This window comes from Lactuca saligna, chromosome 3 (genome assembly GCF_052625555.1).
Source record: "Lactuca saligna cultivar CGN05327 chromosome 3, ASM5262555v1, whole genome shotgun sequence".
In the NCBI taxonomy this organism is placed as follows: domain Eukaryota; kingdom Viridiplantae; phylum Streptophyta; class Magnoliopsida; order Asterales; family Asteraceae; genus Lactuca; species Lactuca saligna.
Window position 1 is genome coordinate 173,805,697 of NC_136419.1, and position 17,275 is coordinate 173,822,971.

Consider the following 17,275-nt stretch of genomic DNA (forward strand, 5'->3'; position numbering starts at 1 on the left):
AATCAGTTGAGAGTAAAAAAGATTGTAAAAATTATCATTTCTCCACAAAAAGAATACCTCTAATCATAAATAAATATACTGATTAACACATGCTTACACTGTTATTCACAAATGAATACACTCCTATTAACAAATAAGTACATTGTTATTCAGAATTGAATAAATGAATACCTCTAATCATAAATAAATACATTCATTCAATGTTATTCACAAATGAATATACTGCTATTCACACATGAATGCACTGCTATTCATTTACTATTATTCACACATGAATGCACTGCTATTCACAGATAAATACAATTTTTCATTCTTCTATTTCCTCTCACACTCCTTTATTTTTGTCCTATCTTCAAGGTGCAACAAAAACACCCCCACTAGAGGTGTTTGCTAGTGGTTTCCGGCTAGCCAAGAGCAACAGCCCCTTCCATTTTCTCCCACTGTTTTATGACACACCAAGCAACCCAAACACCCCCTGTTGTCATTTTCTTTCTGCTTCCTCCCCCTCTCATCGACAGTAACTGGAACAAGAGAATGAAGTGGTGAAGAGGTTTCCAGAATACCCCCTGCCACTCCACTACTGCGATGAACCACCAAATCGGTAGAGGGGCTCCATATTGTTCTTTCTTCGCTCCTGAAATAATTTCATACTTCATCATTTCATGTTCTTGATAGAAAACCCAAAAATCAGAATTAAATACAATTAACAATTAATTAAATGAAGCAAATTTAGTAAATGAAGAGACTGAACAAAATACAAAATACATATGAATTTCTATAATTGTAATTATATTCATAAATGAACTCGTCTCAGGCACACGGAATTGAAACAGATAAAAACCGAAGCACCAATCTTTCTTTAAACAGAACCATTACCAGTCCCAAACTCGTTTATTTTTCAATCCAACACTTCGAACCGGACAAGCATCAGTTTCTCGAAGCAAATAACTTCCATTTTATTTCGTTTCAAATCTACCAACTGAATCGATTTAATAACATAACCATTCGAATCTCAACCACAACATAAACAAACATACATATGTAATACGAAAAGGTAGGGTTTCGGATATCTGGTGGAAAATCAAAATATACAGATCAAACGAGTCTCGTCAATCCAAACTTTGGCAAACTAATAAAATCAGAAAAACAAAATTTTGATCATTAGTGATGCACATAATTGAAGCAAAGAATCATGCAATCGAGTGGCATAACGATGAAGGCATGAGGCTTATCGTTGTATATATACAACGATTATGCTCGTATTCACTAATCAAACAAGAACAAAAAAATAGCCTATTGAGTTCTGCCAAATCAAACAAGAATAAAAAAAAGAAGCCCTTACCTATTTTTGAATCGTTGCTGCCCTTCTCAATCACCAAACAACCCAATATCAGGGCTTTTGTCACCGGAGGCGGAAACCAATTGCAGACCCCACATCCCGCTGCTTCCATTCTATTTTATTCTTCTCTTTGATCCAGCAATCACCAAAGATGCCCCATCTTCAATCCACCGAGACCCACAACCCACCCCTCGCTGCCTCCTCGTTTCCTCCTCTTCAGCCTCGTCGACCACGGAGACGAAATAACATAAACTGATGTCTTCAACGAAATAACATAAAGAACTGATGCCTTGGCTGTTTACGCTAACCCTAGCGCCGATCTTCGTTGGATCTTCGCTGGACTATCTTCTTCTGAATCGGAAGCCGATGTCGGATCGTCGAGGATTATTGTGGAACTAGAATCCAATGTCGCTGATTTGATACGTGGATTCAAACCTAAAGTTGGGGTAAGACAGCAGTGGATCGATCGATGGGAAGAGAGGGAAGAAAAGGGAACCGAATTCATTGAGAGAGTCGTTTATTTTGAAACCCTAAAGAGAGAGCGAAGGAGATAAAGATACATGATTATGAACGGAAAGAGGAGAGAGGGTGAGAAATTGTAGGGAATATGTAAATTTGCAGTTCCTATTATGCCCTTCTGGCAATTTAAAAGTTACACTTTAATGCCCGTAGTTTTAGAATTTTTCATAAATCGTCCGTTTAATAATAACCTTAGATCTAAATATTTAAATGGCCCAGATTTGTTCTCGCGTTCTCAACCTTTTAGGTGTTCTCATTTGATCCTACTCCTATATATATATATATATATATATATATATATATATATATATATATATATATATATATATATATATATATATATATATATATATATATATATATATATATATATATATATATATATATATATATATATATATATATATATATATATAAAAACTAGAGTAAATTACACAAATGGTCCTAATGGTTTAGGGTAATTTGCACGTTTAGTCTTTAACTTATTCTTTTAACTCAGAAAACCCCTTCTATTTGTTTTTGTTACGTATTTGGTCTCTTTCTTATCTAAAAAAGCTATTTTATCCTTGATTTTTTAACTTATTTAAATAAATACACCTCCAACATCACCCTTCACTTTACCTTACATATCCCACCATTTTTTCCTATTTAACTAATAGTCTTTTTAGGTAAGATAGAGACCAAACGCGTAACAAAAATAAACAATAGGGATCAGGCGCATAACAAAAACAAACAGTACTTACCCAGTTAAAAACATATGTTAGGGACCAAACGCACAAATTACCCCAAACCATAGGGATCATTCGTGTAATTTACTCTAAAAACTATCAGTAAACTATGTTGCTAATTATGTTACATAAAAGTCTTTAGCATCGAATTCACAATTTTGGAATTGATGATACAACTTAAACTCTATTTTCTTGGAAATTCATTCTGAATATAATCAAATAAACCAATACCTATATAATCTAATATTTCAATCCATATTAGTTTCCACTTCTTAGCAAAACATTAAGGTTTCTTCCAAAATTCCATGCATTGTAAATGGAGCCCTAGGTCATGCTTAAAAACAAATGGATACAAATGGTGAAATTCATGGTAGTTAATGATGATTCAACTTGAATTGTTTTTAGATTAATAAAATAAATTTAATTCCTTGTAATTAGTTTGTTTCTTTACGAGCTTTGATATTTATTTTCATTAATAATAGATAAAAAAAAAATACATATCTACATACATATTAAAAAGTATTAATAAACTATGTTGTTAGTTTACACAAAAGTCCTTAGTTTTTATTTCCTTGTAACTTGTTTACTTCTTTTACTAGCTTCTTGTTAGCAGGTTAATATAATTTGTCATTCCAAAACAAAACTATCGATGTAATTGGCAAACTGTTTGATACGATAATTAAACGGGTAGGATTAGGATCAAGATGTTCAACTCGAAGATGACTCGAATATGACCCGTTTAATTTATATTATTTATTATAAATTTCATATTTTTATAAATATATTATATTTTATAGACTTGTAGTAGGCCTCAATAATTAGAAGTAATATTCAAATTTTAAAAGTTACTAAAGTTTAGTCATCCTCACCACATATCCCTTTTGCTCTTAAACTTTAACTCTTTTTATCTTTCCTTCTAAACTTACTATAAATTTTGTCATTCAATCTCATAACTTTAGGTGCTGTTTGATTTTCTGAAGCAAAAATTCATGAAGTCTACGGACCACCTCTACAACCCTCTGCAGTAGAAGAGGTGGATCAAACGGCTGCAGACTGTAATAAGAAACATGTTTGTTTTTTTTAACATCTACATACTGCTGCAGATATTAAAAAATTAAAATACACTAATTTTATAAATCAAAAATAGTTTTTTAATACGGAAAATTTAATAATGTATAATATTTCGGCAAAAATTAATGATAATTCAGTAAAAAATAATGATATTTCAACAAAAAAAAAAACAAAAATATTTAGTAAAAAAAATAATGATATTTCATCAAAAATTATCATATTCAATATAAAGAAACGAAAAAAAAAGTCAATAAGAATAAACAAAAAAAAATAGAAAAAAGTGAAATAAAATTTCAACAACACATAATTAAAAAAAAAAAAAAAAAAAAAAAAAAAAAAAAAAAAAAAAGGTTGGAAGAAGCAGTACAAGTGTTGCGCCAAATAGAGCACGTGCAGAGGTTTTTGACTTTGAAGACTTCTAAAAAACAAACAGCTACGAGATGAAAAGTGATGCGCATGTGCTGCGCCGCGCAACAATAAGAGGTTTGAAGAGGTTTTTTCCAAAAAACAAACAGCACCTTAGTGTTTCACTTTTTCCTTTTTTCTTCCACAACTCTTACTTTCCAACCTTTAAAATATTTCAACCCGACATGACACAATATATTTACAAGGCCTAAACTTTAACCCGACACAAAACCAGCACAAAAACAAACGGGTTGACACGGCACAACACGATAATTAAACGGGTCAGGTTAGAGTCAAGCCCTTTCAACCCGTTTAAGGTCTTGACACGACACGAACCCAACACGACACGACACGTTTGTCAGGTCTATATCAAAGTTTCAATGCTTAAATCAAAAAAATATTTTTAGTATGATCAAATCCCACAAAAAAAAATCATTTTATTTTTGAAAAAACAAAATATTTTTTGAATTTAACCATTAAAACTTTTTTGAAAACGAAATACAGTTTTAGTTCCATTAAAGTTATGATACTTTGAAATTTTTTTCTTTTCAACCAATCAAAGAATTTATATTTTATGATATAGCTTTTAAATCTTTGAATTTTTTAAAAGAAAGCTTTATATAGAAAAACATTCTTCCAATGTGTAGATTAATGATTAAATATATACAAGAAAAATTATTGACTAAATGTGCAAACAAATTATTAGAAACTAAATGGTTAAACAAAATCTATAATAATCGGTCATAATTGCATTTTATGAACAATGTAAAAAAAATTTAGTGTAGAGCGTATAGAAGAAAAAAAAACTTTCGTGATTAAATCTATATACGCAGCGAAATTAGTGGTTAACCAACAAAAAAGTTATGGAATTTGGTTTATTTTCAAGAATCATATCATCTTTGAATCTTTTAATAAATTAGCTAACATGAAAGACAATTTTGGGGGATAATATACGAAAACAGAATATAATGTACATGCTAGCGTTAAACATAAAAATCTATAAAACAAAGATTTATAAATAGAAAAAAAAAATGCAAAAAACTAAATCAAGGGTACATAAGAAACCGAAATGACCAATGTTTTTGGTTCCCTAAAATCAAAATAGAAGTCTTCATTACGATGACGGATATCGACTTGTTAGTCATTGTATGCATCCATCCATTTTGCTTTTGGAGAATCTTATGAAATTGTCCCCATAAACGTAAAATGTAATTAATTAAGTTGGCTAAAAAGAATATTAATTGCCGTCCTTAATTGATCCATTACTATCACGATGACAACCATTTGTCTATTTTTTGCTAATATTAAATATTAATGTTTCCATCCCCTTGCATGACCATCCTCCATGTATGGCTCAAGAAATCCAATGAACTACAAAATTAATTTTAAGAGTACATTATATAAATAATGGTGCTTGTATTATAACAAAAATTATGGATATTGTCCCAAAAAAATTATATAACTCATAACTTGACATTATCTTTTTAGCTGGTTGTTTAGGAACTCTAAAACTTAAAACATCCATTATGGTTTGACCTATTATAGAACTTATTCATTCTATTATATCATGTTTCACTATAGGAGACACATTTTATAAATCATTTCAAATGTATAAGCTTTTTTAAAACCTTTTAATACTTATCATCGTCTATTTGAAGCCTTTTATGCACCCCGCATAAAAGGCTATTATAATATTTATTTTGTTTTTAATATTTAAATATAAAATATAATTAAACAAAAGAAAATGAAAATGTGATTTAAGTACAGGGATAAAATATAATACCACAATAGATAATTTAATGGTTGAAAAATATTTAGTATTTGATAAATAGTAATATTATAAGGCATATCCCCCAAAAATTAGTTAATTACATCCTAGGGAATCGACGACATGGACGAAGAAGATTGAATTAGATAAAAGTAAATTTGTAATTTTACAGCTGGACTGAAAGTTATCATTTTATATGGATTTAACAGCTTGTCGTTAAGTTAAACGCTACAAGAACAAAAAGCTTTCCAAAAATATCGATGTAATAAAATTATCTTATCTGGTATCAGTAATTTCAATTATTTGTCAACATGGATGATTTATATAATTTTCTATATGAAAAAACCCTAGTGAATAATATTTTGGTGATAAATGGGAAACAGAAACAATTTGGAAAGGGTTGTGTGATGATACCTTGGGCGGGTTTAAGGCCCATCGAGCACCATAACCATCATGAACTCGGATCTCGAAAACGGGCCCATGTGGTGGAATAATATGCGCATTTATCCAACGACAATGGGCCACCAAGTGATTGATTACATTTAAGGCAAGCATATTCTTATGAGACTCTGAACACGATGAAAACAAGGAAGAGTGCATTCAGTTTTCAAAAAAAAGAAATCTTCTTTTGAAATTATATGAAAATTAAAATAAAAAAAAATAAAAAAATAAAAAAAAAAAAAAAAGTGATAGTTACGGTTTTCAAAAGTTTTTAAAATTTCTAAAATGGAAATTGAAAAACTCTCCTAGTTTTTATAAGGTGTGTTTGGTTGTAGAAAACTATTTTTATTTATCTAGAAAACGTTTCTAGAAAATAAAGTTGAATTCTCTTTTTCAATTTTCAATGATAATTTTAAAAAGCAAGTTTGGTTAAAATAAAGTTGAATTTTTATTTTCAATTTTCATCTTAGAAATTTTGAAAATTTTGAAAACATATAAAAATCACTTTTTTAATTTACATATAATTTGGGAAACAGAAAATTTTCATTTTCTTGGAAAAAATTTGAAAACTGAATCAACCAAACACGTTTTAATAACTTTTATTTTCATTTGAAATTTTCATAGAAAAATGGAGAACTTTTCACGACCAAAGGCACCCTAAGTAGTAAGTAGTTAGGTTGTGTTTAGTTACGGAAAAACAATTTTCAATTTCTGTTTTCGTTTTCTCTTTTTAGTTTTCGGTTTTCATTCGAAAATTTAGAAAACGCGTTTAGTTAAAACTTATTCATTTTTCATTTTCAGTTTTAGAAAATTAGAAAACATGTTTACATGTTTATTTTTCTATCAGTGGTGTCGGTGATGGCGACGATGGTGGTGGCGGTGGCAACGGTGGTGGTGATGACAGGCAGTGGTGGTGGCGGCAGCAATTATGGCAGTGGTGGTGATGGTGGTCGTGGTGTTGTTGGCGATAGGGTAATGGGGGTAGTAATGGTGATGGTAGATCGGTGGTTGTGATAGTGGTGTTGGGTGGGTGTGAATTTGTGGGTGAGTGCGCGTGTGTGTTTATAGGTATGTGTGTGTGTGTGTGTGTGGGGGGGGGGGGGGGGGGGGGGGTGTTTGGGTGGGTGTATGTGTGTGAGTGAGTGAGTTTGTGTTTGTGAGGGTGGGCTTGGGAGTGAATGCAGGTAAGTAAGGGTGTAGTGAGTTGGGGGTATTACGGTGAGGGCGAATAGAGGTGGATGGGGTAAGAGTGGGTGTTTATATTTAAGAAAATATTTGAAATTAGAAAAATATAGAAAACAATTATTATCGGTTTTCCAAAAATTTCCAATTTCTTTGCAATTTTAGAAAACGAAAATTTTTCATTTTCCGTGGAAAATTTAGAAAAATAGACAAACTAAACGCGTTTTCAAAATTCACATTTTTCTTGGAAAATTTTTGCGAAAAATGACCCATTTTTTCGCAATTAAACGCACCCTTAGGTTGTGAGTTCAAATTTCTTTAGACTTTAGTTAGGACATAACAAAACAAAACAGGTTGTATAATGTGTTAGTATCGTGGATGAGACAACCGAGATTGATGTCAATAGGACAAAAATTAATCCCACCCAAAAAAGTAAGGCATAGACATTCTCTCAATCTCTCGACTGTGTAAAAGACGTGAATACCCTCATCATCGAAGCTGACACCCAAAAAACTTGTTCAGTCAGTCCTATCAAATCGAGTCGTGTCTAATAAACATGGCCTCAACTCAAAGACATCAACTTGAAAAGTAAAATAAATAAATAAATAAAATATTCATAGATTGAATGGGAGAAGAATACACGCCCAAAAGGGTAAAAACGTAAATACCAACCATTTCCGGCGAAGGAACCCCAAAATTTCCCATCGCTTCTGTTTACATGCTTAGCCAACGCCCTAGCTCCATCACTCAAAATCGAAGTTTTAACCTCAAAACCAAAGAGGAAATCAAGTTGTCACAAAGAAGAGATCGAGTGGATTTCATGGATATATGAATAACAACAAATAATCAAATTAGATGTATATATATAATTATACATAATGACAAATTGACAATCCTTCATAAACTACATAAAACGATGTCATGTCCTGTCCTGTCCTCTTCTGTTCTGCATAAAAAATTAGGCCAAAAAGAGTGTCACTATCACAAGTACTTATCATACATTTGGATTATGTGGTGTTGAAAAAGCAGAGAGCAAGGAAGATCTTGGGAGAGGAAGTGCATCGGGAATTGTTCCTACAGTGTGTGAAATGCCTAAAAGCCTCGTAACACCTTCGTAATGCAATGCCTACACCAAATATTAGAAATTACAAAATGAGTAGAATTTATAAATCCAAGGAAACCATTTATTAGGACTTAATAGGGTTCCCTAGATTTTTCTCTATTAAATCGTTCTTTCTGCATTAAGTAAATAAAATTAATCATTCTTTCTACAATATTGGATTTTTTTTTTTCTTATTAGGACATTTTGCTTTGAAAAATCTACTCAAATATAGCAAGGATAATTGCTTTGCGTATGTATGACAAAGAAATAAAAGTAGGATACTATAATAAACAAATAAACGTAAGAACATTTCTATTGTTTGTAACTAACCCTATATTGAAGAATATTTTATTTTATATAACAAAAGGTCATATGATCCAATAGCAAGATGTTTGTGTATGATTGAAAATTACAAGACTTGAAGCAACTAACCTCAAGAATAGCTACCAAATGATCATAAAGCTGTGATGTAGGTTTTGTAAGAAATATTGCAAGAACCCCATTTTCCCTTTCCTTTTCTTCAGAATAAAACCTCCTATAAATTTCTACCCCTGAAATCACATGGTAATTATTGTCATTGTCAAGACATTTAGCTGCTATTGATTTAGTTATTAGGTCATAGAAACAATGCAGATATTAACAAATCAAAGATGATTACCTTCTTCAACAGTTTTTACACCTGGTAGAACTTTAGCAAGATCCTCAGTTGCTAACATGTCAGAAAATGAAGCATAGTAATGAACATCATGAACTTGAAGCAACAAACATTTGTTGAAGAGAACCAAAGATCCTGATTCAATACTGATAATTAAAACCCATCAGGAATTGGGAAAAGCAATTATTAGTAAAGGGTTATTAATTAACCCGATAACACAATTATAGGTTTTTTCGAAGCAAAACTTAAACCTGAAATAGATTACATATAAATCTGCATATTAGTTCATCAAAATGAACAATATATTTGCATATGTTAATAACTTTTTTACATATACCGGTTGTAGTCACCACCAGCACACCTTCCTTCAATTGTTTTCTTCCCATCTACAAGTATATGTAAACAGTTTGAGAGATAAGCTTCTTATGATCAGATGAGTACAACGATAGAGAAAGAATCAAGTGTTATGCAGTTATGCTAGGACCTTTGATTTGTGAGAAAAAGGGCTCCTGAACATGAAGTCCAAATCCCACAGTCTCCAGCATCTGATTGTGAGATGAAATTATAACCCGGTAAAGATGAAGGAAAGAAGAAATGGAAGCTTCTGTTAAAGAATAACTGTGATGATATGAACTGAATGATGTTACAGATGACAGAATACAACATACATTTACTAGATCAGATCCTTTTTCCAGGATAATCTTGTTCCACTCGTGTTCTTTCTGTTTCATGGAAGAATCTTCATGGATCAAGGGAATATTGGCTTTGATACTATGAATAGCCCTATTGGATATCGACTTGCACAAAGCTGATGCTAAGTGCTTGTATAAGGGGTATGGAGGAACACCTTCCGACAGATCTGCAATAAGTTTCAGCCGATTACCAGGCTAACTGATAACTATCAAACTCCAACATTCGTCCAATTCCAAAATAATTGAATTGAAACTAAACGCAATTGATGAAAGCCATTTATCTCAATTTCTGCATGGAAGCCTTAGCGGACTCTCAAAGGGGGGAAGTACCGACTTTTTTAGGACGGAAAGTACTTCAAATCAAAGGAAGTTTGGAAAATTGTGGAAAACGAAAACGAAGTCGCGGAAATGGAACTGGTGGGTAAAGTTTGGGATGGATACCTGGATTTGATGTTGAAGAGGGGTAAGTGCTATCGTCTTCGTCGTCCTTGAGGAGATTAGAGCAAAATTCCTTCGATAAACCTAAATCCAGGGATTCTTCGATGGATAAAGTAAGGGTAAACTTCAGCAGAGCTTCAATGGTGTCTTTCAGTTGGAACTTAGCCATTTCAGGCGAAGACAGTTGCCGTTGTTCCTCCATTGCAGACGGTTTTGGACTAACAATGCAGCGGCAGTGATGTTCGCTTTACGTAAGTCGTAAATGAATTTCAAATCAATCTAATTATTGACAAAATTACATAAATGGTTCATGTGGTATGAGGAAATAGGCGTTTCCAGTCCACATTCAAAACAATGGACAAACTCGGTTTTGTCTTTTGTCAACATTGCGGAAATGGTCCTTCCGTCAACATCAAAAACATGTCGTTAATTGCCCTCACGTGCATACCATTTTGAGGGTAAAAAAAAGTTACTATTTCACCTTGACTTATTTAAAAAACCTATTTCCTAACTTGTGTTCTCGTTATCTTCCCCCTTTCTTCTCTAACGGTTCCGAAAGAACACGAAGACAATGTTGGTGGCTTTGTTTTTGTGGTGATCAACTTAAATATTGAAATCGTAGACAGGCAACAATCTAGGTTGAAGGTTTTGGGCCTGCTTAAATTTGGATCGAAGTGTTCATTCATTGGATGGATTGAACCACCAATGTACCCTAGGTCATGAAAAAATATTCACGACTTGTTTAGGTCAAAAAAACAGGATTGAAGAAGGCTTTCAACTTACAGTTACTGAAGTTAAGATATATAAGCTTAGTATTGTATGTAGTAGCGGTTAGTATTGTAATGGTCATTTTGTTTTTTGGGTTTTTTTTGGTGTAATGGTATTTTGGTTGATGTTTTTGTAATAGTATTTTGGTTATTGTAAAGGTAATTTTGTATGCAAAAACATTTTGATTAATTTAAAGGTGATCTTGTTTGCAAAAACATGCCATAAAGACCACTTAATGGTCATTGTCTATGGAACCGTAAAAAACATGTAAGGCGAAACATAACATAATAAAACTTAAAAAGGTTGCATGTAAGAAGGGCTGACCTGACATTTTGAAGGCTTTGTGGGAAAATCAAAATGAAACCCTATAAAATAATCTTATAAAATATTATTAAGTATATTTGTTACCGTTAAATTCAAAACTTAAAGTTGATAACAAAGTCAAATCTGTCAAGTTCATATTGTGCTAGACGAGTAGCTTAACTTTTTATATTTATATATGTCTCTTCATCAACAAGTTTATATAAAGTTTCTATTATTTTAGGAGCTTGAGTTACTATTGCTTTCATAATTTCAATCCTATTTTCCCACCTTGTAGTTGAAAATATTTTAAAGTGAGACTTTGTTTTGATAAAATATCTTTTAAAACTTACAATTGTTTGTCGAATCAATAAACAATGTATAAATACGTTGAATAACTCCACAAACTTAACTTCTTTTTCATAAGAATTTATCATACTTGGGAATGTCATGTTAATATAATGTGAAGCGCACGGGGTGTATAATGATCTAGGACAAATATCTAAAAGATCGTTTTGTATAGACTCATGTTTTTCCTTCATGTTTGACCCATTCAACATAGGAGAGAAAGTAGTCAAGCACGTTTGGGAAATTAAAAAAGCTAAGAGATACTAACTGTCAGCGAGTCATTTAGAGGAGTACAAAGCGATGACCACTAACTCAAATATCAAAATTCAAGACAGTAAAATGATAATTTTCTGCAAGAGAGACGAGTAACACTAGTGATCCACTCGCACCGTTATTAGGGTTGTTAGGGTTTAATTTGTTATTACTTTTTGGTGGGTTTATAAAATATGAAAATATATATATATATATATATATATATATTAGAAACAAATTTGTATTTTTCTTTAGATATAGATATTTTCCTTAAATTGTTGATAAATTTTAGAATTTATGATTAGATTTTGATTTATGATTTTCTTTGATATTTTTTCATAATTAAAAAGAAATTAAGATTGCAACCAAATGTTACAATGTGTATATACATAACCGGCGACTAATTTTCTTTAATGATAACACATAAAAATGCATCTTATGAAAATACCATCAGTATAACTATAGATTTGTCCAGAAATTTGGAGGCCCCTTAAAATCGAAGGCCTCGTGCGACCACACCGTCCGCACGCCCCATGGCCGCCACTGCATGCAATTATTTTAAAACATATTCATATGTTGATTGTTTGAAAAGAACTACCATAAAATATTTTCTAAATGTGGTTTTCACACCACAAAAAAAATACAAACCAACATTATGTTACATAGTTAATCATAATCCCCTCCTGGTTGATGAGATCTCGACACCTCCCACAGCATGACTGTCTTGATTTTGTCTGGTTCGACCAAAATCCCCTCCTGGTTGACGAGATGTACGAGGAACTAGACCTCTCGTAACCAAAACTCACACTTCGAGAACTTGGCATGCAACCGTTCTCGTCTCAGGACTCCCAACAACTCCCTAAGGTGCTCCTCATGATGCTCTCAGGTCTTGGAATATACCAAGATATCATCAATAAATACGATGACCGAGCGATCAAGCATTGGTCTGCAAACCCGATTCATCAGATCCATAAATATGGTTGGCGTGTTGGTGAGCCCAAATGGCATCACCACTCGTAATGACCATAACGAGTCTGAAACACAGTCTTCTCCACATCATCCTCTCTGACCCGGACCTGATGATACCCCGACCTCAAGTCTATCTTGGAGAACCAAGATGCACCCTGTAACTGATCAAAGATATCATCTATCCTTGGGAGTGGATAACGGTTCTTCACCGTTAATTTGTTCAACTCCTTATAATCAATGCACATCCGGTGCGAACCATCCTTCTTCCTGACGAAGTGAATCAGTGCTCCCCATGGAGAACTGCTAGGTCGAATGAACTGCTTGCCCAATAGTTCCTACAGCTGTGAAAACAGCTCCTGCATCTCGGGTGGGGCCAACCGGTACAGCGACTTGGTGGTAGGAGTCGCACCCGACACCAGGTCGATCAGGAACTCGACCTGCCTCTCCGGTGGTATCCCTGATAACTCCTTCGGGAATACGTCGGCAAACTCCCTAACCACTAGAACATCTGAAACTTAAATATGATCCCTGAATCGCGTATCCACCACATATGCTAGATAACTTGCACACCCGTGCTGAATATACTGTTGAGCCCTGGCAGCTGAAACAAACCCCGATCCCACTCTAGTGCCCTCACCATATACAATTAGTTCTCCCCTACTTAGGCTTCGAACTACCACTCGTTGGCCCTCACAATCAATCATAGCACCGAACCGACTAAGCCAATCCATCCCTACAATCACACACACCTCCCCCATGTGGATCGAAATCAAATCTATTGGAAAGGACACCACATAAATCTCCAACTCACACCCTTGGTAGACCGAAGACGCAGTAGCCTTGTGTTCGTTGGCGATAGAGAGTCGCAACGGACACTCTAACTTGCCGACTGGCATACTGAACTCCTTACTAAACGACTGAGATACGAAGGACCAACTCGCCTCCGAGTCAAATAAAAACAAAGCAGGTAAAGAGTTCACTAAAAACGCACCTAATCACAGATACAACAGATAAGCATAAAACAATTATAATAAATGAAATAAAGGAGAGAGACATATCGGCAACCACATCTAGCGCTGTCAGCTGGAAGGCATGCTCCAGAGCCTTCAGAGGCTATGTCTTGACTGGCCTCCCATCCGGTATCCTCAATGTAGCCAACGCTAAAGCCTGTGTCGGCCTGGCTGCAAGCTGAGGACAATTGGTCTTCACACGACCAACCTGATGACAGTGATAACATATCCTCATATCTAATGCAGGGGCTATCTGGCAACAATCCCTAGCATAGTGCCCCTCTTTGCCACACTTATGGCACCCACTACTTGTCCGACAAACTCCAAAATGACTCTTGCTGCACTTTCCACAAGTACGGCTCTGCTGAACCCGGTCCTAGAATCAGAAGTCTTAGACCGCTTAGGCGCCGGTTGTGACTGCACTGGGGCTTGCTGCTACTCCCTCATCTGCAGCTCAATCTCTAACTCACGCCGCCTATCAACCTCCTGCAACTCCAAAAGAGTGTCACATCGCTGGGTAGACACAAATTGACGGATGTCAGTCCTGAGCATGCTCAGATAACGGGTCATTTGAGCCCGCTTAGAAGCAAACTCTGGGCAAAACATCGCCCTCTCTGTGAACATGCGGGTGATCTCCATCACCGACTCCCCCTCCTATCTCAAACTCATAAAATCTTGTGACAACCATTCCCGATCGACTCGTGGAATGTATTGGGCGCGGAACATATCCCTGAACTGCTCCCAAGTAATAGCAACTCTTTGATCATCAGTGTACCACCTAGTCGCCAATCTCCACTGGTCCTTAGCCCCGGACCTTAGCAGGTTCAGAGCACACCTAACCTTCTGGACAATAGGACACGATCAGGTAAAGAAACATCGCTCCACATCTGAGATCCACTTCATAGCCTTGATGGGGTCCTGCATCCCATCAAAAGTAAGGGGCTTTGTGTTATCGAAGTACCTGTACTGGAAGCCCCCGAGTGGCTCCTCCTCTTCCCCCTACCGCTGTCACAGCCGATGCAGCTGCAGCGACAGCCGTCTTTGCAATGGATGTGTATCGCTCGTTGAAGTACTCAACCATGGAGGTCTTAATAGACCCAAACATTTCTGACAGCTGTGCCCAAAACACATCAGCAACCTGATCATGCAGGATCTCCCAAATCCTAGCATCCAACTCCTCCGTACCCATCTGCACTATGGGCTTAGGTGTTGTTGGCCCCTCCTCACCTTTGTCTCTGTCTCCTCATCCTGAACCGAATCCAATCAGAAAGCGTCTCGTCATCACCATTCTGAAACATACCACAAGATATTAGATAATCCACATAAATAACTGGGAACCAAATCCCGACTAAACCCTTAGGGTTGTGACTTTCTTGATATGCGTATGGGTCCTATGCTTTCAGTAGTACAGGCCCATACTACCTTCCACACCTACCCATATTTGTCTCAAGTATCACCACAACACCCTAACAATATACATAAGCATAGCGAGCGCTCAATCCTCACTCCTATAGGAAGGCTAACTAAATCACGACTGACCTACCGGCCTAACACAACCCACGCATTCATGAAACTTCCACTAACCTTGCATCATTAGTGTAAGTTAATCATACATAACGTTGGACCCTATAGACTTTCGATATCTAATCCTACCCTAAGCCATAATCAATAAGAACAGAACATAAGGTCAAATCAAACATTCTCGGAATATAAGATCTTAATTATATACAACCGTGATACATACACAAGTAACTACAGTAATGATGTCAATCTCATATAAAGAAACCATAGGCTAGCAGGCATTGCGTAATCAGGCAATTCTATCATGCAATTCCTGAGGATCCCTAGCCTAGTACTAGCATGTTGTTCTATCATATCATAATATCAAATAATTGTATGGTATTTTGAGGTCTACTTATTGGCTCCAATTGATCGTACATTCTGCATCCTCCTTTACTTATTTTGAAAACCATTTAAAAAATTATTTTAAAATCATTCCATTGATTTGAGATTGGAGTCACAAGTGTTCCTCCAATTTACTCAAACCAAGGCTCTGATACCAACTTGCAACACTCAAAAATTTCAAGACAAATTTGAACTTTCTAAAAACATTTTAAAACCATTAAATCATTACAATCTTGTTTTCAAAGTGTATAATAACAAAGTTTTCCCAGAAAAAATAAACAAAACATGAGGAGTTGTACGATCACGCCTTGGCCTTGTTGTGGTCCCTTATGTACCTGAAACAATAAACTGAAACTATAAGCCTGAAAGCTTAATGAGTTCCTCGAAAATACCAATCTTATATAACCATAATCATATCACATCCAGAAATACAAATCAGCATTCCTAATGAGCCTTCGGCCTGACTGGACCGCCTTGCAAGGCCTACAGCCTATCTAGATCGCTCCCAAGCCTTCGCCATGACTGGACCGCCTCGCAGGGCCTACAGCCTATCTGGACCGCTCACTGGGTATGTTGGCCTTCAGCACAAAGCATGACCGCCTCAACCCAACCCCAATCAAACAAACATGTGCACATGATATCATACGCTAGGTCATATCATATAACAGCCAAACCAATCTAACATATCACTAATCATAGCAACATCCCAATAACCAGGGTACAAACCTAACCGGTCACTAACATAGCATCATCCTATAATCAGGACATTGACCTAACCAGGTCGCTACACATAAGCATATCACCACCCTAACTACCAGGATGTAATCAATAAACATATCATGCCATAACCGAATACAATCCATAAAGGGCCAACCTTTGTGCCTTGTACCTTATTGATATAGTAAGGATAACTCACCTCGCACGTAGTGCTGAAGTATTGCAAATCTCTAACTGTTGTCTCCCCGGAATCCCACACTATCACACCATAAATAATAAGTTACTACCTATCATGACCTTCTTGACTAAATGTCCCCACCATGCTCATATTTTCCCAAAACACCCCATAAGTCCAATGATCAACCCTTGGTCAAAGTCAAATTTAACTATCAAGGTCAACAGTCTATGTTGACCTCAACTCGTCGAGTACCCTCAGCTACTCACCGAGTTCCTGGCATGACTCGCCAACTTACCGAGTCACTCAACTGACTCGCCGAGCCCACGATAACCTTCATCGGACTCACCGAGTCACTCTACTGACTTGCATAGTCTACGACAATCTTCATCGGACTCGCCGAGTCGACCATGCCACTCGTTGAGTCCCTTCGATCCTTCATCCATACATATGCTTTTTAAGCCAGGCTAAGGCTGCATACTGCAAATCCA

At 35.4% G+C, this 17,275-nt stretch overlaps 1 protein-coding gene across 4 annotated transcripts; it reads right to left on the reverse strand.

Annotated features, from left to right (window-relative positions):
* Positions 1-323: 323 nt before the first annotated feature.
* LOC145037488 (RNA-binding ASCH domain protein) lies at positions 324-10,625 on the reverse strand. Of its 4 annotated transcripts, none has more exons than XM_078986163.1 (10): positions 10,344-10,625; positions 9,879-10,069; positions 9,695-9,755; positions 9,542-9,596; positions 9,214-9,356; positions 8,988-9,106; positions 8,454-8,579; positions 8,126-8,219; positions 6,245-6,399; positions 324-634 (listed from the first exon to the last, which is right to left on the reverse strand). In XM_078986163.1, exons 1-10 carry the CDS (start codon positions 10,540-10,542, stop codon positions 578-580), a joined length of 1,200 nt encoding a protein of 399 aa, XP_078842289.1. In that variant the 5' UTR covers positions 10,543-10,625; the 3' UTR covers positions 324-577. The 4 variants fall into 4 exon arrangements, with proteins under 4 accessions (XP_078842289.1, XP_078842290.1, XP_078842288.1 ...); XM_078986164.1 differs by lacking the exon at positions 324-634 and adding an exon at positions 4,984-5,433 and having other exon boundaries at positions 9,548-9,596; positions 10,344-10,624; XM_078986162.1 differs by lacking the exon at positions 324-634 and adding an exon at positions 4,984-5,433 and having other exon boundaries at positions 10,344-10,624.
* Positions 10,626-17,275: the final 6,650 nt, after the last annotated feature.